The 22,966-nt window shown below is 42.2% G+C and overlaps 1 protein-coding gene across 2 annotated transcripts in view; it reads right to left on the bottom strand.

Moving 5' to 3' along the window:
• asic4a (acid-sensing (proton-gated) ion channel family member 4a) overlaps positions 1-22,966 on the bottom strand; it is a 91,455-nt gene that overhangs the window by 6,370 nt on the left and 62,119 nt on the right. For both annotated transcript variants that reach the window (XM_039006309.1, XM_039006310.1), the window contains exons 2-5: positions 3,693-3,837; positions 3,094-3,221; positions 2,834-2,987; positions 1,992-2,045 (exon numbers count right to left, since the gene is read on the bottom strand). In XM_039006309.1, coding sequence (XP_038862237.1) covers positions 1,992-2,045; positions 2,834-2,987; positions 3,094-3,221; positions 3,693-3,837 — 481 coding nt within the window. The remainder of the gene's footprint in view (positions 1-1,991; positions 2,046-2,833; positions 2,988-3,093; positions 3,222-3,692; positions 3,838-22,966) is intronic.

Below are 22,966 nucleotides of genomic sequence, written 5' to 3'. Positions count from 1 at the left end.
AGAGGAACTCTGGAGCTCTGTCAGAGTGACCATCAGGTTCTTGGTCACCTCCCTGACCAAGGCCCTTCTCCCCCGATTGCTTAGTTTGGCCAGGCAGCCAGCTCTAGGAAGAGTCTTGGTGGTTCCAAACATTTTCAATGTAAGAATGGCTATTGTGTTCTTGGGGACTTTTTTTTGGTACCCTTCACCAGGTTCGGTATCGGAGATCTACGGACCATTCAATCAACCTCATGTCTTGGTTTTTGCTCTGACATTTACTGTCAACTGTGGGACCCTATATAGACAGGTTCGTGCCTTTCCAAATCATGTCCAATCAATTGAAATTACCACAGATGATGATCATTGGAAATAGGATACACCTGAGCTCAATTTCGAGTCTCATAGCAAAAGGGTCTGAATAGTTATGTAAATAAGGTATTTCTGTTTTATTTAATTTTAATTTTATTTTTATCCCCTTTTCTCCCCAATTTTCGTGGTATCCAATCGCTAGTAATTACTATCTTGTCTCATCGCTACAACTCCCGTACGGGCTCGGGAGAGACGAAGGTCGAAAGCCACGCCTCCTCCGAAGCACAACCCAACCAAGCCGCACTGCTTCTTAACACAGCGCGCCTCCAACCCGGAAGCCAGCCGCACCAATGTGTCGGAGGAAACACCGTGCACCTGGCCCCCTTTGGTTAGCGCGCACTGCGCCCGGCCCGCCACAGGAGTCGCTGGAGCGCGATGAGACAAGGATATCCCTACCGGCCAAACCCTCCCTAACCCGGACGACGCTAGCCCAATTGTGCGTCGCCCCACGGACCTCCCGGTCGCGGCCGGCTGCGACAGAGCCTGGGCGCGAACCCAGAGACTCTGGTGGCGCAGCTAGCACTGCGATGCAGTGCCCTAGACCACTGCTCCACCCGGGAGGCCCTGTTTTTCTTTTTTAATACATTTGCACCCAAAAAAATTTGACCTGTGTTTGCTTTGTCTTTATGGGTTATTATGTGTAGATGGATGAGAAAAAATTATAATTTAATCCATTTTAGAATAAGGCTGTAATGTAACAAAATGTGGAAAAAGTCAAGGGGTCTGAATACTTTCCGAATGCACTGTACATGCATGAACATTTTCTCATTCACAGCAATAAAAACAAATATTTGCACAATCAGAAAGAAACTCACATGCTACATAAACATAGACCACAATACATGGCTTACTCAAGCATCCCTCTTTTCAAGACAAAATTAAATTCAGTTGGACAAAATGGCCAGTGTCTATGACCTGATAACAGTAATTCCAATTTTATAACTCTTATAATGAGGTTATTTGTATGCAGGGGCAACACATAATCTATTCTTGGACTGAGGCACACAAAAAAATCAACTATACAATACAAATATATAAATAATGTTTTAAGTTATTACCTTTCACAATGGGTGAATTTATTCTGATTATTTGAGTGGAGAATATAACCGATATAAATAATGAACAGTTCTTGTAAGATATATCTAGATTTAGCTCACCCACCCATTAAATGGGCTTGGATTCTTTTTGAAGAAGATGATAATTAAATGTCTGGCTTATTAGGCTTGAAAATCCTAATTGTACTAATATATCTCTCATCACACAATAAAGCGTCTCTTTTATGACCGTCATAATATCTTTGAGACAAGGCACCTCTGCACAGAGATAACCCGAACCAGCCAGTGGGGAGTCAGCCGCACCGTATGGAGTTGGTTTGGTGAAGGAATATCAATGTATTGTGAAAGCTCCAACGTGAAGTTGAGTAAGGAGTTGGGTAACATCGGTGTCACTCACAGCTTGCGCATTTCCTTCTCCTACAATTGACATATCAACATGGAGGCAATTTCATTTTGAAATCTTTACCCAGGCTATCTCCACCCATACACTGAAACCCAATATTTCCTTATAAAGTGAGTCAACATTCTGAGTTACTGATTTCACTGTCGTTTTACTCTATTATAATAGAAAATAAAAACATTTCTTACCAAGCGCCTTGTCAACACACTTGATGTTACTGGGAGTGCAGATATCGGCAGTTCCTGGAGTACAAAACATGAAATGAGTTTGATCAATCAAAAACAAAATGGTCACCACCCGTATCTCTGCCAACATGGACAATTCTCATTGAGAACAGAACACTAGCTTATCATTCATCTACGAACGCAGACATGGGAAGATGAGTTCCAGGGATAGGGTGTCCGCCTCTGATTGCATCGAGAAATGGAGCACCGGGGCCCCACCCCAAAGGCATATTTAGAAAGTCTAAAAACCAATCAACGATTTACCTTCTCACCGTGACAAACACAGCGCAGGGGGAACTAACGATAGGAATTCATCAGGAGCACAATTAATCGCGGGAAATATGTGTGGCAACGCAGATGACAAAATGTTCTTTGAGTTAATGTTTTGAGAACAGTCGCCTTTCCAATTTGCATTAGGGAAGATTGATTTGGTGACATTAAAGTCGGGGGCACAGAGGAGCAGAGTCGTCATTATGATCAGGGTAGCAGGAATGCACAGGAAATCTTTCACCATATTTTCAATGGAGAGAGGTCAGGTGTGTCTGTACAGGGGATTTTCATCAAGGAATTAAAAGAAGCAGATTGGTATACCACATAGGACTCTAGTCATGCCTAGACATACATATTGACACAGTGTGTGAACATGAAATGGTTAACAGGGGAAAATATATAATATCAGTGACCCACTGGTTGAATCAACGTTGTTTCCACGTAATTCCAATGAAATTAGGTTGAACCAACGTGGAATAGATGTTGGATGGATGTCTGTGCCATGTAGGGAGTGAAGTTTACAGTAGACTACTTACCGGGCATGTGCACCATCCTGCAGTTGCACTCCCGGAGCACCTCCTTAGTTTCGCAGCGCAGGCGGCAGGCACTGATGCTGTAGGTGTCGTATCCCGGGATCATCTGGTCACTGGTGGAGCGGCAGTTCCCCCAGGGCTGGGGCAGGTAGGTCAGCTAAACACAGAGTGATTGATTAGAGCCGTGTCTGAGCCACAGGGAGGAGAAGTGGGTAAAGTACTGAGGAGGTGGTAATCTGGGAGAAAGCAGTGCCGGGGCCTACCCTTTGTTCCTGACATGAAACAAAGGTCTGGAATCCCGGGGAGACTCCGAAGCCCAGCTGGTGGATGTAGGGAGGCTCATCCTGGCTGTGGATCTGCACGCGGATCCCTGCCTCTAACGACGTCTCATCTTTCGGGATAAAAGAGGCACGCGCAGGCAGTACAAAGACACACATACAGAGTGGATTCAATCAGCCTTTTATTCATCAATCCTAGGGGAGGGCTAATTTTCACTACGCCTATCTCAGTCATGAGAAAAATGAGACACTGACAATGTGTGTGTGCGCCTGTGTGTGTGTGTGTGTGTGTGTGTGTGTGTGTGTGTGTGTGTGTGTGTGTGTGTGTGTGTGTGTGTGTGTGTGTGTGTGTGTGTGTGTGTGTGTGTGTGTGTGTGTGTGTGTGTGTGTGTGTGTGTGTATAGTATATGACTAACAGCGCTGTCAACAGATGTATCCCTTCCAGTAATCATTTTACGAAAACATTATTCAGGATGGTGGTGCCATTGCAAGAATGTATCGCTAGGGTCCCATACAAACATGATTCAGAGATTTATGACAACAGAAACAGGATCCCGCAACATCACATAAGATTTATGGCTTACTTGTCTCTTTCCAGATGGGGAGATACTCGTCCTGTTGAATATCCAACATAATCTCCAGGCCATTTCCCATTCCACCTTGCTTGGTTTTCCTGGATGTCGACTTGTTCCCGTTGAAAGTATAACATTTTCCATATCTGGTGTAGACCTACAGGAGAATATGTTCATGTCAGAAATGTCACAATAAACATGCCAATATCCATCTCTACTATGACAGACATACTCGTGAGGTGTCGTAATGAAGTTGAAGATATGGCCTGGAAAATGAACAAGATTGTCTACGTGGTTTACATTCTCTGTCTGTAATAAACCTAGGAGATGTGTTTTGAGGGGAGTTATATACCAACAGTCTTGATCTTTACTGATAAAAACATATCAAAAACACAAATTGTAACTTATACCTATATTTTAAGATACTTACTGTATGACTACGATAAAATTATCCATTCAGGATTCCACAGAAATCCACAAAAATCCTTTTAATCTACGTGAATAAGAAAATATAAAAAAACAGAAGCATTTGAAACTGATGTACAATATCATTCGAAGGCTTGACAGCAGCCTTTTAAGGAAGTGAATTTTCTTTGTTTATGGGCCTCATCTCACTACAGTACAAGCCAAAGTGACACATGTCTATTATTTTGACTTGACACCATAAACCTTGTGAAATGAAAGAATGACAGATGAGAAAATCACATGACAAACAAGATGAGCAGATGAGACAGCGGGGTTGACAGTAAAATAACAACGGTGTCAAATCCAGAATGTTTCTGTAAAAACAAGCCTGTTTTTACTTCAATATCACCCCACTTAGAGTTGCATAATTCCAGTAACTTTCTCAAAATGCCCTGGTTTTCCAGAAATAGCAGATGGAAGATTCCCGGAACAGGAGGGAATAAACAGGAAATCCAGAAATCCTGGGAATTATCAGAATTTTGCAACCCTAAACACAAGCCTTATAATGACTGGTGTGACGACTAAATTAGGGACAAAAATGAGACAACACTGATAGTTACACACAAATTAAAGCCACGGTTGAGCTATAAAACCTGTACACTGTCATCTGGCTCTGCAGCTGGCTGTTGTACACCATCCATAACAGTCATTAAGACCAGTTTTGTTGTTGTTTGACTCCCAGATTGCCCCTTTAAGCACAAATCAAAGTTTATTGGTCGCCTACACAGATTTGCAGATGTTATCGCGGGTGCAGCGAAATGCTTATACAGACGCTTACAGTTGAAGTCGGTAGTTTACATACACTTTAGGTTGGAGTCATTATAGCTCATTTTTTAACAACTCCACAAATTACTTGTTAACAAACTATAGTTTTGGCAAGTCGGTTAGGACATCTACTTTGTGCATGACACAAATAATTTTTCCAGCAATTGTTAACAGACAGATTATTTCACTTATAAATCACTGTATCACAATTCCAGTGGGTCAGAAGTTTACATACACTAAGTTGACTGCGCCTTTAAACAGCTTGGAAAATTCCAGAAAATGAAATACATCAACAGGTACACCTCCAATTGACTCAAATTATGTCAATTAGCCTATCAGAAGCTTCTAAAGCCATGACATCATTTGAGTCAATTGGAGGTGTACCTGTTGATGTATTTCAAGGCCTTCAAACTCAGTGCCTCTTTGCTTGACATTATGGGAAAATCAAAAGAAATCAGCCAAGACCTCAGAAAAATAATTGGAGATCTCCACATGTCTGGTTCATCCTTGGGAGCAATTTCCAAACGCCTGAAAGGTACCACGTTCATCTGAACAAACAATAATATGCAAGTATAAACACCATGGGACCACGCAGCCGTCATACCGCTCAGGAAGGAGACGCGTTCTGTCTCCTAGAGATCAACATACTTTGGTGCCAAAAGTGCAAATCAATCCCAGAACAAAAGCAAATGACCTTGTGAAGATGCTGGAGGAAACAGGTACAAAAGTATCTATATCCAGAGTAATACGGGTCCTATATCGACATAACCTGAAAGGACGCACAGCAAGGAAGAAGCCACTGCTCCAAAACTGCCATAAAAAGCCAGACTACGGTTTGCAACTGCACATGGGGACAAAGATTGTACTTTTTGGAGAAATGTCCTCTGGTCTGATGAAACAAAAATAGAACTGTTTGGCCATAATGACCATCGTTATGTTTGGACGAAAAAGGGGGAGGCTTGCAAGCCGAAGAACACCATCCCAACCGTGACGCATAGGGGTGGCAGCATCATGTTGTGGGGGTGCTTTGCTGCAGGAGGGACTGGTGCACTTCACAAAATAGATGGCATCATGAGCCAAAATGATGTGGATATATTGAAGCAACATCTCAAGACATCAGTTAGGAAGTTAAAGCTTGGTCGCAAATGGGTTTTCCAAATGGACAATGACCCCAAGCATACTTCCAAAGTTGTGGCAAAATGGCTTCAGGACAACAAAGTCAAGGTATTGGAGTGGCCATCAAAGCCTTGACCTCAATCCTATAGAAAATGTGTGGGCAGAACTGAAAAAGTGTGTGCGAGCAATGAGGCCTACAAACCTGACTCAGTTACACCAGCTCTGTCAGGAGGAATGGGACCAAATTCACCCAATTTATTGTGGGAAGCTTGTGGAAGGCTACCCGAAACGTTTGACCAAGTTAAACAATTTAAAGGCAATGCTACCAAATACTAATTGAGTGTATGTAAACTTCTGCCCCACTGGGAATGTGATGAAAGAAATACACGCTGAAATAAATCATTCTCTGTACTACTATTCTGACATTTCACATTCTTAAAATAAAGTGGGGATCCTAACTGACCTAAAACAGGGAACTTTTACTAGGATTAAATGTCAGGAATTATGAAAAACTGAGATTAAATGTATTTGGATAAGGTGTATGTAAACTTCCGACTTCAACTGTATTACCAAACTGGGATGTTTACTAAAACATAGTACACACATTTACATTACATTTAAGTCATTTAGCAGACGCTCTTATCCAGAGCGACTTACAAATTGGTGCATTCACCTTATGATATCCAGTGGAACAACCACTTTACAATAGTGCATCTAAATCTTTTAAGGGGGGGGGGGGGGGGGGACCATACACACCTACCATACGGTTCCTTTGACAGAAAAAAATTTCAAATCTACTGTATGATCGTTCAGTAAATGGGTACACATATAGAATATGTAGCCTAGTATGTAGGAACAAAACAATGTTGTCAAATGATTCAAAGGCATACAGTATAATTGTGGCTAAATCAATAGTGTATGAAGAGAACAATGGTGTGCAAGCCGCCCTCTTTGACTGACGTGCTGTTAGTGTAAATTGGTTTAATCTGTGGAAGGCTGGCACAGAGCAAGCAGAGAAGGTAAGCTGTACCTATCATTGATTTAGCCTGCTTCATTGACATACTTAAGCCTCCACCGCTGCACTCAATCTGATCCAGCAGGCTACAGAGGGATTCAAGTTTAGAAATGTAAAAAAAAGAAAAAAAAGTAAGAATACTCTCTTACAGAGAGTCCCCGAGTTCTGCTCTAAAACTTTGGCTGTTTTGAGAATGCCGGGGTGTTCACAAATGATGTCCCCAGAGAGCAGGGGAAGTTTTCCCATCATCTCAGCCTGGAAATCGTTGCTGGCAGAGCCTCCACTGATTCATTTCTCAGCTTTAGAGCCTCTCTCTCGTCGCTCCAGGAGTCTGTGTGATTGATGGTGCATTTTCTCCGTGTTACATCTCGCACCAAATTTAGCAAAGTAACAGCTCTGACTTTGTCAATTCCAAGGAGGAACAAAGTATCCTCAAATCACACTGAGGGAGTTCTAAAAGAATCCCTCAAAGGCATCTATAGCTATACACCTTTAAGGTAAACCATGCTGTGGACTAGTGTTCTTGGTAACTTTTAATGAATGTAATAGATAGGTACATTCATGACAAAACTTCTACAATGTTCTCTGTCAAGGTATTGGTTATATTTAACAGATAACCCTGTAAGCCAGATGTCCAGTGACACAAATTTCCTAGGTGGCAAAGGTCCGGATGGATATCGTCCTTTATCAGCGTTGTGGTACAGCGTAGGAACAAACACAGTCGTCTACGACTTAGGAAACATGTTGTTATATAAAATGTACATTAAAAACATTCAATCAGACAAGACACATTTGAATTAATTACAACTTTTTTTCTTCAGAATGTAAACATGTGCATCATTGCATCAACTTTGCTGAAGACCAAAAGTGATAATTGAAAACGTGGCATAATTGTCTATCCAAAAAAGTGTACTGTGAACCAATCGTAGATGGTCTTTGAATAAAAAACAAACACGTTTAAATAAAATAAAATGCATGTTTTCTGGAGAACAAAGGAGAGTTTAACACAAATAACAATTTGAATGTCTCTATGGGCCGTGCAAACTTAATGTAGAAGTCACTCTGGGCCTTGCATCAATGAGAGAAATTACACTTTCTGTCTCTGTCTCCTTTGGCACAAATGGTGTGAGAGCAACTCTGAGACACTGGTGCCGTTGTTCATTGGTGAACCTGGAGCGGAATTTGTTTTAAATAAAGTTAATTGTGGAGAAAGCTGATTCACAGCTGTATGCGGAGCCAAACATGGTCAGGATGTATAGTGCCAGTTTCTTGAGAACAGGGACATCAGCTGCAGGCACCATCTTTCCCCAGAAAGTAACAGGGTCACAGTCACCAGTCTGCTCCTTCAAAGACACATTTTTTTGCAGCTCAATCAACTCCATTTGCAGTGAGGCAACATCTACCCATCTGAAGATCTGTTTTGCTTCTTCTGACAACTTTGTCACATTTGTGACCAAGAAGGGGTTCTGGATGAGCAGCAGCAGTTCTCTTCCAACCGTGAAGTCATCAAAGCGAGCCTTGAAGTTTTCCATCAGCTTCTGGATGAAATCAACATGGTTTGGGAACATCTTTGTCTCCCTGCATTTGCACCAGAAGATTGGGGATGTGGACAAGTTCTCCCTGGAGATCATTCTTGAAAAGCTCCAATTTCTTCTGGAAAACCCGGGACTGCTGTTATCATATCACACACTGTGTTGTGCCATCCCTGCAGTTTAACATTCAGTTAATTAAGGTGTGTTGTAATGTCTGTCAAAAATGCAACTGTTCCCATCTTCTCCTTATCTTCCAAAAACTCCAAAAACTGAGTTGCCTTGTCACTCTTTTGCTCTGATAAGAAAGCTTTGATTTCTTCCTGAATGGCCCAAAAGTGTTCCAAAACCCTGCCTTTGCTGAGAAATCTTACATTGTTGTGCAGTAGTAAGTCAGCAAAATTGGCGTTGACCTCTGTCAGAAAGCCTTGTAGAAGGCGGTGTTGTAGGGATGATGTTGCTCTCAAAAAAATTGATAAGTTTCATTATCGTTGTCATGACCTCAGGATACTCTTTTCCCAGACTGGCACACAGAACAGATTGATGGATGATGCAGTGGTATGATGTCAGGTCAGGGTGGTCCTCTTTCAAATGTGCAACCAGTCCCCTCCCTCTTCTTATCATGGCTGGAACTCCATCTGTGATGATGGAGACCACAGACTTCAGATCTATCCTGCTTTTTGTCAGCATCCCTTTGATGGCCTCATGGGATATCCTCTCCCCGTGTGTGTGTGTGCTTCTAGATTTGTTAAGCCCAACAGCTCCCCACAGAATTCCTTCATTGTTTCATTATAAAATATGAGAAACACCAGAAGCTGGGCATTATTAGTGTTATCTGTTGATTCATCCACAGCTAATGAAATGCATGGTGAATTCTGAATGGCCTCATCAAGTTGTGAAGTTATTATATCTTCAGCTAATATTTCAGTTCCCCTCATTGCTGTGGAATCTGACAGTGAGCTCTGTTTGATATTTTCCCTGAGCTCATGTTTTTGTTAACCTTCAAGCAGAGTGTCAGCAACTTCACACATGCCTTCTTTAACCATCTCAGCATTAGATATTTTTTTGGGGGGGGGGTTCCCAAAACCCAAGATATTCCTCAGTGAACACTCCATTGCATGTTGTTGGTCTGTCAGGCAATTGACAAGGACTTTGGTGGGCCTCTCATATTGGGATTTGAGTTGATTAATCTGGTTTGTTCTCACCTTCGTGTTCAGTGGATACGTCTCATCCAAATTTCTTGGGGTCATAATCGCGCTTAACATTGGCACTTTTCACGAGGGCTACGGACTCGCTGCATATCAGGCACATTGGTTTTGTGCTAGTTGCGGTGAGAGTTAGTATATACTTTTCCGTCCACTCATCTTTGAATATACAGTTTTCAGCGTCAACTATTTTATTATTTATTAAAAAAGATACAGGTAACTAAGCTCCTGCTATCTGTGGCATTAACAGTTGAACCGCGGTCAAATCTTTCTGTTTCTTTCTGCCTGCTTATCCCAAGTTTCTGCAGAGGATATTTGCATTGAAGTTATTGGGTAAGACGCGGCCTCTTGTATTTGCATTTAACCATGCGATTGGATTAGACGGGGTTGTGAGTTAGAGAGGCCGGGTTGATTTTTAAAAGCTGTCAAAAAATTTTTTATTTACTTTTATATAACAAAATGCAATGTTGTCCAGTCCGTATTGACCCGTCTCTGGGTCCGGACCCACACCACGGTCCGCCAGTTGAGTTTGCCTGCTGTAAGCCAATCATAGACAAGTACATAAACAGATGTAAGGGACATACTGCACGTGTAATCCAGAAGGTGCTGAATTACTGACCTATGCAGCTGCTGCTACGCTATACATGATGTGACATGTCTATTTTCTCAATGAACAAGTGAACCTTATCCAGGTCGTTGGTTCATTTGACATGCTGTCAGAAGCAGTACGGTAAAAGGGGAAGAAGCTGGACAAAATAACAGAATCCGGAGTTTAACCTGCTATAAAAAGTTGACTTTGAGCGTCCAGCAGTTTTTGGCCCACGTGGCGCCAGCAATTTCACGTGTTACAGAATATCTACCAAGCTAAGTGAAGAAAACAGTGACATTTAAGTGAGCAGACTCATGTACTCTATGCGCCCAGAGGCCAAAAATATTTTGAAGACATTCACATTTGACGAAAATGAAAAGGAGGACTGCAATATAAATGCCAGCTAGGTTTGAAGAGAACTTAGTGGCTAAGAAAAATGTCATCCATGAGAAGGCATGCTTCTACTAGCGAGTCCAGAAACTGGGGGAAAAGCTGAAATGTTCATCAGAGCACTCTACAATTTCACAAAGAACTGTGACTTCGGTGAGCAGAGAAATGAACACATCAGGGAACATACAGCGTGCAGGAGGTATTCCACCGACGTTCGGCACGGAGGAATGACACACTTCTGTAAAGAAAGAGACACGACAGAGGCAATAGGAGAGAGAATGCCTAGTCAAAGCACACAAGCAGCAGATGCGTAAAATGTGGTAAAGCTCAGCACAAGGTGGCATCTAGATGCCCAATGGCAGTTTCGATGTGCAGGAGATGCAACAACAAGGGACACTGGGAGCCACTGGGACGTTACAAACGATTACGAGAGTGAGAATGCATACTACCTAGGTGCCGTTGATACAGAAAATAATGGAAGAAAACAACATAATTGAGAAAGTGACACAACCCACAGACTTGTTCGCACCAATGGTGACAGTGATGAAACCGAACGGTGAAGTATACATTGGTCTGCAGAAACTTAATGAGAATGTGAAAAGAGAGCGATTCATATTTCCTACTACTGAGGAAACACTAGCCAAACCAACAGGTGCCACTGTGTTCTCATGAAAACCACGCAGCAAGTGGTTTTTGGCAAATACCATTACACAGCGAGAGTAGCCTTCTGACGACGTTCCTAACGCCATTCAGACGATACGGTTTTAAACGTCTCCCTGTTGGAATTAGTATAGCACCAGAGACAATCCAATGCACAATGACTGAACTATTGATTCTGTAGGGCTGGAGGGCGTTTCAGTGTAAATGGACAATGTCATTGTTTATGGAAGTAGCATGACAGAGCATGATGAGCGACTGAAGCTCGTCCTGGAATTCATCGAACAGACTGGTTTGAAGTTGAACAAGGACAAGTGCGTGTTTAGGAAAAGTGAGCTACACTTCCTGGGACACATCGTTAACAAGAATGGGATCCGGACAGATCCAGAAAAGGTATGAGCCATCTCCGATCGACCCACCAACATGAGCAGGAGCTGAAAAGAGTCCTGGGCATGATAAAATACATGGGGAAATAAATTCCAGACCTGTGGACAGTTGGAGGTTGACTGCGGTGTCAGCTGATGCGAGCAGTTATAGAGTAGGCGGAGTAATGCTACAGCTCAATGGGGACAGCTGGAAACCTGTTGCACACTGTTTGGAGTTTGGGCATGTGAACATTTCCAAAAGTTGGCATTGACACATTCAGTCTAATAACAGGCCGTAAACCCCTAATTCCATTGATAGATAGCAAAGACTTAGATGCAGTGCCGATAAGATGTCAGAAACTTTTACTGAGATTGATGCAATTCGGGGCAACAGCAGAATATGCGCCCGGTAAAACATTGGTAGTGGCAGACACTATCACGCAGCCCACTGTGTCACTGGTCACGACAAAACACTGGGATTGACAGCCTACCCTGTACAGAGACTAATAAATCAAGGCTGTCCAGAACATTCTACAAGTATACCAGCAACAGTGTTAGACTATTATCCTATGAAAGATGCTTTCTCAGTCATAACTAATGCAATGAGACTACTAGATTCTATTCATGATAGGCATGAGGGACTAAATGAAGAGAAAGAGCAAGAACGTCAGTGTGGTGGCCAGGTTTATCATCGGATTTCAAAAGCAGAGTACTGTCATGCACGTTTTGTTGTGAGACACGCAAAACACAGCAGAAAGAGACACTCAGTCCGACCCCACTCCCAGAGCGACCAGGCAGCGTATAGGCACAGATTTGTGTGAGTATAAAGGTCAAAACTACCTCGTAGTGTCAGACTATTATTCACGCTACTTAGAGATACGACATCTGCCTACTACAACAACAGGGCAGGTTATAGCTAAACTGAAAGTGACATTCGGCAGGTTCGAGGTTCCGACCCAAATAGTCAGTGATAATGGACCCTGTAAACCAGTGAAGCCTGGATAGTTTATTAAACAGTAAAACTTTGAGCACAACCTCACAAGCTGCATTGGAATGAACATGCTGAACTTGTGGTCCAGACAGCAAAACAGATCTTACAGCAATATGACCCACTGTTGGCTCTCATGAGCTACAGAGCGACACCAGCTACATCTACAGGTGCGAGCCCGGCAGAGCTGCTGATGGGACGGAAAATCCGCACAACACTACCTACACTGGAAAATAACTGAAATCCGAAATGGCAAAACTGAGCTGTTATCAGGCAATGAGATGCGGCAGCAAAACAACATGCTTTCTACTCTAACAGACGTCACGGAGTACGAGACCTACCCACTTTGAGACCGGGGAATCCGGTACTGGTCGAGCTGGAAGGGGGAAAAGATATGGAAAGGCCCAGCTTTGGTAGTGAGAGAGAATGTGACCCAACGTTCTTACCTTCTGAGGACTCCGGTTGTGGGAGAGAAGAGGACAAATCGGCGGCATCTTCAAGCACTGCCTGTGTCGGGTTCCCAAGAAATGGAACAGAGACTAGCTAGCCCTGAGCTAGGTTCGCAAGAGAGGGTGGTGCGGTCAGCCCAACGCTTCACTGGGGGCACACTGCCTAGCCTCCAGGACATCTACAGCACCAGGTGTCACATATTGGCCAAAAAGATCATTAAGGACCTCAGCCACCTGAGCCACGGCCTGTTCACCCATCTAGAAGGCGAAGACTGTACATGTGCATCAAAGCTAGAGACTGAAAAACAGCTTCTATTTCAGGACATCTTAAAGCACTAGCCGGCCTCCGCGCAGTACCCTGCCTTGAACTTTAGTCACAGTTACTAGCCGTCTACCACCCGGTACTCTAGCCTGCACCTTAGAGACTGCTGCCTTATGTACAGTGCCTTCGGAAAGTATTCAGACCCCTTAACTTTTTCCACATACATTTTTCTTACGCCTTATTGTAAAATTGATTAAATATATTTTTTTCTCATCAATCTACACACATTAATCTAATCCCATAATGTCAAAGCAAAAAAAGTTTTAGACATTTTTGCTAATTTATAACAAACAAACAACTTAAATATTACATTTACTTAAGTAGACCCTTTACTCAGTACTTTGTTGAAGCACATTTTGGTAGTGATTACAGCCTCGAATCTTCTTGGGTTTGATGCTACAAGCTTGGCACACTTGTATTTGGAGAGTTTCTCCCATTCTTCTCTGCAGATCCTCTCATGCTCTGTCAGGTTGGATGGGAGTGTCGCTGCACAGCTATTTTCAGGTCTTTCCAGAGATGTTCGATCGGGTTCAAGTTTGTGCTCTGGCTGGGCCACTCAAGGACATTCAGAGACTTGTCTCGAAGCCACTCCTGCGTTGTCTTGGCTGTGTGCTTAGGGTTGTTTTCCTGTTAACAATTTTTTGGTTACTACATGATTCCATATGTGTTATTTCATAGTTTTGATGTCTTCACTATTATTCTACAATGTAGAAAATAGTAAAATATAAAGAAAAACCCTGGAATGAGTAGGTGTTTCCAAACGTTTGACTGGTACTGTATATAATGGTGTGTATAGACAGTATGGACAGCATATATATAGAAAAGGTGTGTACAGCAGTAGTTATATGGGATATGTCATGACTAGAATACAGCATATATATACAAAGTGGGTAAAACAGTATGTAAACATTATCAAAGGGACCAGTGTTCAATTACTTTATGTACATAGGGAAAAGCAGCCTCTAAGGTGCAGGCTAGAGTACCGGGTGGTAGCCAGCTAGTAACAGTGACTAAGGTTCAGGGCAGGGTACAGGGCGGAGGTTGGCTAGTGGGGACTGTTTAACAGTCTGAATAATAGTCTGAAAAATTGTGGAGCTACAAGCAGGCAATGCCAACAAACAACGTACAAGAATGTTTATTGTGTTACAGTTGTTCAAGTTGTGTTAAACGAATGATCAGCAGAGTACGGAGAGGTCGGTTAAACGAATAGAAAAGATGTCTAATGCTGATAGACTTGCTTATTTTGGAAGTCACTATAAGCAACTTGAAGTTCGAGTTGAAGTGATACCTCAATGTTGACATTACAGATTGCATAGTATGCTTGACAAAGCAGGAAAAGGGTCATTATCTTCAAGGAGGAGGTGTCAAGGTATTAGCCATATCTATTAACAGACAACCCTGTAAGCCAATCATAGACAAGTATGTGAACCGATGTAAGTGACACACTGCACCATGTAAACCAGAAGGTGCTGGACACAGACCTATGCAGCTGCTGCTGTGCTATGCATGATGTGACATGATCTATTTTCTTAATAAACAAGGGAACCTTATCCCGGTCGTTGGTTCATTTGACATTCTCACCCTCTGCGGAGGGACATAGGTTAGAAAGTAAAAAAGGATACAAATTCATAGGGCAACACCCGCATGAACAGCTGGATAGTTACATGTTGTCCACATTAAAATGCAACCCAAGTCCGTTGCAGTATCTTTGCTTTGGAAAGATGCCTAGCTACGTCTCATTTGCATAAATCTATCCTGTTCTAGCACCCAACTTAATTGGGCTTAATGTCAGGCCATTAACAGTGTTTTGGCATTGTTTTATCCTTAAATTGCTTTCTTTCTCCCCTTGTCTCTCAATTTTAAATACATTAAGAGGCTCACCACTTGCTTTATGACAGTCCCGGGCACTTTCCTTTTAAATAACCCAAAAACAATCGCTTGCGCGCATCTCCAGAGGACATCCATTTCTTAGCATGTGGCCGTGTGTCAGCGGCTTCTTTTCGTGTGTGGATGAGGAGGAGGATTGGAATTAATTTCAGAGGGTAGTGGAACATGCTGCATGGCTGATTGGCAGTTGAGTCCCATTAAAGGCAGCTCACGCAGGTTTAAGGGTGAGACAGAACGTTTTCTCGTTTAATGGCTTCATTACAGACCTCTGGCAAAGTGCTAGGGATCACACAGTGGCATACATTTATGGAATATTTACATGAGTGCTGCACAACCCTTGGATACATATCTTGTCTTTTGGTTGGTTGCTCTCGTGTTAAGTTGCAAACAGGGTGGCAAAACACTGGTAACCTCCCAAAACTTTCCCAGGTTTTCCAGAAATCCCACTCGGAAGATTCACGGAATCAGGAGGGAATAAGCAGGAAATCTGGAATCCTCCAACCAGGATTTCTGCGTAACCTGGGAATTTTGGGAAAGTTTGTGGAATTTTGCAACCCTATTTGGAGACATGTCTTGGTTGGTAGCTTTTGTGTTAAATTGCAAGGCAGGGATGATTAAGTAAGGACTATCTATGAAATCTCACAACTGCCTGAATAGCACATACAGTAGCTAGGTGCCAGAGGAATTAAGGAACTAAGGGAGGCGGTTCTACCTCACTGCTTAAGGTGCAGTGGCTGCTAGACTGCAGTTTAATCACTTAATTCTCAAATAATCCAGAATCAAAGTATGCTATTAGAGTCTATCAGAGGCAACATGAAACATATGAGATTTGTCATGGGTCAGACACCCAGACACTGGTTAAAAAGGAGGAGACATCGAAACATAGTCTAAACAGTGTGGATAGGAATGTGAGGCAATGCAAGGTTCTGCACCATTAGCTCCTGTCTCAGGGGTAAGCCACTCAACTCGGTGTCTAGGGCACACTTTGGCACACTATCAAACACATTACATTTATTGTATATCAATTCCTAACTTCCTTAAACAACTGACTGGCAGCATCTCTTGAGTGGTGGCCTATCCCTCTCGCATACACCGCAGTAAGTAAGGCTTGTCATCAAGGACTTGTTTGCACCACTTTAAAATCAGAGTGGATTATGACGGTATTATAAATCATTATTTTAATTGGATATTTGTAGTAAATGATGTAGTTTAAGGACAGACGCCACAGCGGTGAGATTATCCTTTATTAAACTATCGAGTCTATAATCACTGTTGAAGAGAACCAAGAGGAAGAACCATCTATATTTTCAAACGTTTCTTTATATTTTCTTTTCACAGTTTGGTTTATCATCAATATCCTGGTAAATATACAGTATATTGGGGGGGGGTTGGAGGTGGGTAATTACAAATATATATATGTACTGAAATATCAATTACTGTATCGTTCAACAACAACAACAATTCTGGGACTTTTATGTTTCTTCTTATCTCCCTCACTCAATCCCAGAAATAGGAATGAAGGGGGAAAAAATGCACTATACTCCTTAGAATACACATATTGTCAAAGGGCTACTTCAGGATTTTAGTAATATTTGGCCCTTTACCTACTTCCCCAGAGTCAGATGAACTTGTGGATACCCTTTTTATGTCTCTCTGTCCAGTATGAACGAATTTAGAGGTAGTTTTGCGAGCCAATGCTAACTAGCGTTTAGAGCAATGACTGGAAGTCTACGGGTATCTGCTAGCATGTTAGCAGATACCCAGACTTCAGTTAGCTAACCCTAGTTAGCAACTGCACTAGCGCTAGTTAGCAACTTCCGTCAAACTGCACGCGGAGACATTAAAATGGTATCCACAACTTCATCAGGAACTAGCAGGCTGTATAGCCCTTCTCCCTCTCCTCATGTTGGATTATAACAGGCTAATGGAGCAGCACATGAGCACTTGACAAAGCTTGCGTCCCAAATGGCACCATAATGCTCTGATCAAAAGTAGTGCACTATGTAGGGAACAGGAGGTCATTTTGGACGCAAGCAACAGCTCAGACAGATGGGGGGGAAATCTACCTTGACAGTGTTGACAGAGTGTGCCAACATCCAACAGCGTATACACGGGCACACAAATGAGCCATTTGGAAATGTGATTAGATACCACTAATATAACGGAGATCTATTAATTTCTATCACCAGAGGCATACAATTCTCTAAGCAGTCTTTGCCGGTAATGGAAATGAGTCCTCCCTTGCTTGTAAAGCTTTGGTAAATGTCTTGGAGGACTGAAACAACTGATTGGCCACCGAAACTATGCCCCCTGATCTCCTCTATAAATCAAATGATTAAATCTTCCCATTTTTAAAACACCCAAAGGCTTCTATACATGTATCATTGGGAAACATTTGATGCAGTATGTGCTTCATTTATATGTACTTCTGTAGTCATATCATTCTTTCAGATCTGTATTCAAATTAGCACATTTGTTTACTGGATTATGCATCATGTGTCTAAACTACACTAACCATTTGTGACAGTTGACTTATGTGCCTTTTCTTGCCCATGGCATTATAGCTACAATCTCTGGCTCTTTTTTCCACTTGAATGGTCAGGATCATAGAGTGGATGAAAGGACTGGGGAAGATTAGTACAACAGCACTGCTGACTGCATGTTATCGTAGGTCACAAGGGTCCTCACCAATTTATAGAATCCACGTTTATCAAATACGTGCCAGGCTATTCCCTTTGGGTCAATTTGCTCTTTGTTCTTATCAGTGATTCTGTTTGGTAATATTTGATAGAGCTTGAAGGGGAGAGGAGAAATCGGCCCTGGGCATAGTGAGCAGAAACAGCCCTGCCTGAGGCATTTGTCTAACTGTCGACTTTGTTTTCTTGCTGCCGTTTAGATTTTTCTATTTTAATTAAGGCACCTCTTTCGTTAACATAGACCTTCATTTCCCCAGCTCTCAATCTTCCACCTCTCTCTCCTCCAGACTCCCTGGTGCCAACGCTAGAAAGCTACTCCCGTCGCCGTCACCGGCTTAGCCGGGCTCCACTTTTTTGCCTGGCAAACGTTTTATTTGGTATTCATCAGGTGTGAGACACTGTCGCGGTTGTTTTAATTTCTCTGGGAAGGAAGTCTGGGGAAACAATATTTGTTAAGACTGACAATTCCATGTTGGAAGAACAGCAACTATCAAATTACCACCACATAACTCATCAGTATAAAATATATGGTGTTCATTGGTTTAGTGTTTTTTCCGTTTACCTGTCAATGGTCCTTTTAGAGTCTAGACCTAGACTGAACACATTAACTATAAACGTAAGGATTATGGTCATTTGGGAAAATGCCCTCACCCAGCATTATTACACATCTATTACAAATGTTGTTAAATAAGTTATACATATAATACTTATAGATCACCATAGCCCATGGTATGATATTCCAAATGAGACATGCAACACTCCCTTTATTCACAAGGTGGTGCAATAAGCGCAACTTATCAGGCTTACCCAAACCTCTTGTTTTGGTGGGCTTAACACGAACAAGGAAACAATGTTTACCTTGTAATATTGATGATCCTGGGGACCAGTGTGGTACATGGTCTGTGAGTCAGCAGACTGTGCCTCCGAGCAGCATCTTTACTCGGGCCTATACACTTGTTCTTAGAACGTGTGAAAGTTAGTGGATGACACATTTTGCACACTTGAATTACTTTCTTTGGTTAGCATGATTGTGGGGATCTAGTGCTAGCCACCACTGTGACCTTTGTGAACACCATAGAGTTAGATGGAGGGTGCACTTTCCACAAAGCCCAATCCCAAATGGACCCCTAGACCCTAAGAGGATTTGATTGGTATAAGCAATATGGTGGAACTTCAACCTATCAGAGGACAAGTTGGAGCTATTACCATATTGATTGCACCGGTCAAATCCTCTCAGATCTCCACAAGTGCATAGGGCGAAAGGTCTAGGGGTCCATTTGGGATTGGGTTCCTCTTTTAGCATTACCAGCGCCATTGATTACTTTCACCATTTTGAAGTAGACAGCTGGGTGGGACTTCCTCTGGGTTAAGCCATAAAGCGAAAGATGCAAAGACATGCTCTCTATCCAACTCTATGGTCAACATATCAAAGAGTGGTGGAGGAGCTGTCCAATCCAACCAGGTCCAGATATATGATGGGCTATTAGCAGCAGCGCCGGGTGCCATCCTCACAGATGTTTGGCATGTGGACTCTTGAGCTGCCAAATTGGGTCATGAGACACAAGGATATTCTCCAAGAGGCCTGTGATGCTCGCAAAATGCTCCCATCAAGGGTAAGTCTGTGGTCAGTCAATAACACCCCAAGGTGGCTAACATTCTGGGAGAAAGGATACTACTTCTTACATGTCAAGTCTCAGAAAGCTCACCCCAAAGCTGTTGGACTTAAATATAACCAATGCTGTTTGGTTTTCTGTGCCAGACTTCTCTGAGAGGATTAGTAAGGTAAATATGTGTGAACTCTGTATATTTTGTTATAATGGCAACCCCATACTGGTATGAATGTTGTGAGGTGAGTAGACTACTAATGTCAGGTGAAGGACTCGTTTGGTATACACAGGTCTACACATATTAGAAGGGCTCCTGCAGTTACAGCGCTAACTGTCAATGTGGATTTGATCTCGCTGGTGTTGAGCAATGATGACACACATTTGCTTTTATTTACAGCCAAACTCAGAGCTAGCGCTGATGTTGTTCTGCTCTTGGGGGAAGATGAGTTGGAGGTCAAACTGATGCCAGTGCACGGGTCAAGTGAGGGGAAATTACTTCTGAGTGAAAAGGATCCACTGTGTTGTACCAACACCAGAGATGATGATCAATGATGATGATACAAACACATAAGCAGTGAGACCCTGCATATAAGCAACAATTCTTTTTACAGTTTTTTAGTTCCCTCAAGGTAAATGGGTGTAACATTTTCTGTCAAATCCATTTTAAACTGGATATTAGGGTAGAACATTTTTGGTGAGCAGTGGAGATGCTATCAAATCCCATACAGGGAATAAAACAAAATAGCCTTGTCAGAATAAGCATTCAAAACAAAAATTTCAATGATTTTGTGTTATTTACAGTATAATGTCATTGACAAATCCATTTGTAAGCGGTTAACCTCTGACTTAGACTACGTCCTGTGGATTCAGACTGTTGAAGTTACATGAATTCCCTAGGAAATGCGAGTAGTCTAAATCCCTGCTATTTATTTTCCTATAATAGACACCAAGGCGAGAAGGACGTTACTAAATAACACTAGCGCAATTGCTAACTAGCGTTAGTGCAATGATTGAAAGTCTATGGGTATGTGTTGCTACCTCTACCTTCCTTCGTACTGGACACAGAGACATACAAATGGTATCCACAAGTTCATCTGACTCTGGGGAAGTAGATAAAGGGCCTCATTGCCAAAATCCCAAAGTATCCCATTAAGAGGGTTCATGTCACATTTGACTTTCTCCCTCTCCCTCCCTCTCTTCCCTTTACTATAATCACATTGCTAGTCACCATAGGTGGAAAAGCCAAGTCAAACATTTTTGTTGTTGCTAACATTGACCTACTATATGACCAATTTGGGTCCTGTCAGCCACCTCGAAAATGTCCCAAACACTTTCCTTTAGTCTGAGGAAATCTACAATCACTCATTTACAGTGTTTGTTTTTTTCAAGATCATTTTAAAAGATGGAATGAAGGAGCCTGAACAAAGACAAATGACTTATGTTGGCCTTGACGCCTTGATGCCCAGCAAGGCTTCATACGAGGATGGAAAGTCTTCCGCTGAACTTGTCTGAATAGCAGACATCTGATATTGAGGTTTGAAGGGTGCCTGGTGTTAAGAAAGACCCTTAGAAATGCAATGGTAATGGATTACGTAAGCAACCATGGCCCTCTGCTCAGTGAAACACTCCGGCTTCCTCCTTTGGTCTTGTTAAAACAAGGGTAAACATGCCGTCTCCCAGACGCATCATTCACCCAAGTTTCGTCAAAATCAGGCCAGTGCTGTTTAAGATATCGTGTGACTAACAAAAAAACGTACTAACTGACGGAGGCAGATCCACGGTCCCCATCGTCGGGGACAACAAAGCAAGGGATGGACAAACAAGCGGAAGAGCTGTCAATGACCAGTTGTTAACTCACACTTTTTCCCCAGGCGCTCTATTTACTGGAAAGCAGTATGAGCTACACGTAGTGTATCTTAATTGTGTGTGATCAAGCATAAAAAACAACTATTATAATTCAAGGAAAAAAGAGCCACAACTTCACAATGCAGATATAGGAACCGATTTTCAAAATGGCTACCGTACATTCAACCGATTTGCTGCACTTCAAGGCACGTTTTTGAATGTTGCCTTATTTCCTCTATTAAATGAGAATAAGTGTTGTGTAATGGCTGATTAACAGGTGTCAGGTTAATAAAGTAATATTAATGCTTAGCGTAGGGTAAAGGCAGACATTCATTATTTAGAGGTCAAAATGCTTAATAAATCAATGAATCAACATGAGACAGAGCACGTCGGCCATGTGCAGTAGATCACCTGTTGGGTGTCAACCAACGTGTAGAATCGTCAGGAAATGAAGATAAAATGAGGGCCGATGTTCTGTCGTTACAGGCGATATAGGACATACCCACTGTGTATGGCTGATGTTTGTGTTGGTCCTTCGTGACCCTAAAATCAACCCTGAACGCATGCTTCACAGCAAACATACTGTAGACATCAAGAGGATAATTATGAGTACCTGATTATACAGTATGTAATTATTCCACACACACTTTCATCCCACTATCATTCAAGTATTACCCTGAATGTTTTCCCACTTTTTGTGCTACATTGTCTAACTTCTGCTCCAAATGTTTAAACTTTGCCTAAGAATGAAGAGGTACCTGTGAAATGAGATGATGAAGTCCGACGTCGATGTCCCACGGACCAAAATATTAAATTAGCTGGGAATCCTTTGTGATGCAAGATATCAAAGAGAAAGGACAATGTGCCCCCCCCCTCAAATATTTGTCCGAACCTTGGTATGCTTTATTTTTTACTGTATCATCTTTCTTCATCTTATCACCTGAAGTTATTGCAACACACAAATCACTTATTGCGCAACCCATGGGGGGTGACCAGTCCCCAAAGTGGTGACCCTAAAAGTCTGAACATGCTTTAGGAGTTCTAACAAAGAACATAAACAGATAGATATGAGAGCTTGACCCGTCCAAATTCCCAGTTTAATTAAAGACAAGTCCCCTGTTCAGTCATTTGAAGTCTCCTTTATTAGAAAATGTAAAAAGTCTCCTCCCCAGAGAGTCTCCAAGTCATAGGGAAACTGTGCCCAATATGATTTTAATTTCCCAGGAGACCACAGCACGGTAACTATTTAACGATGGGAGGTGCGGCTCTACTGAGCGAAACAAAACGGGGGCACTTTCTTTTCTTTGTCATCAAATGTGTCCTCCTCTTCATGAAATATTTGACTGATTCAGTTGACATTCAATTGCCCTTTAACTATCATTCAACTCCAACCTGG

The sequence above is a fragment of the Salvelinus namaycush genome, chromosome 13 (genome assembly GCF_016432855.1).
Source record: "Salvelinus namaycush isolate Seneca chromosome 13, SaNama_1.0, whole genome shotgun sequence".
Taxonomy (NCBI): domain Eukaryota; kingdom Metazoa; phylum Chordata; class Actinopteri; order Salmoniformes; family Salmonidae; genus Salvelinus; species Salvelinus namaycush.
The sequence above is the reverse complement of the archived record's forward strand: the minus strand, read 5'-3'. Positions and strand labels throughout refer to the sequence as shown.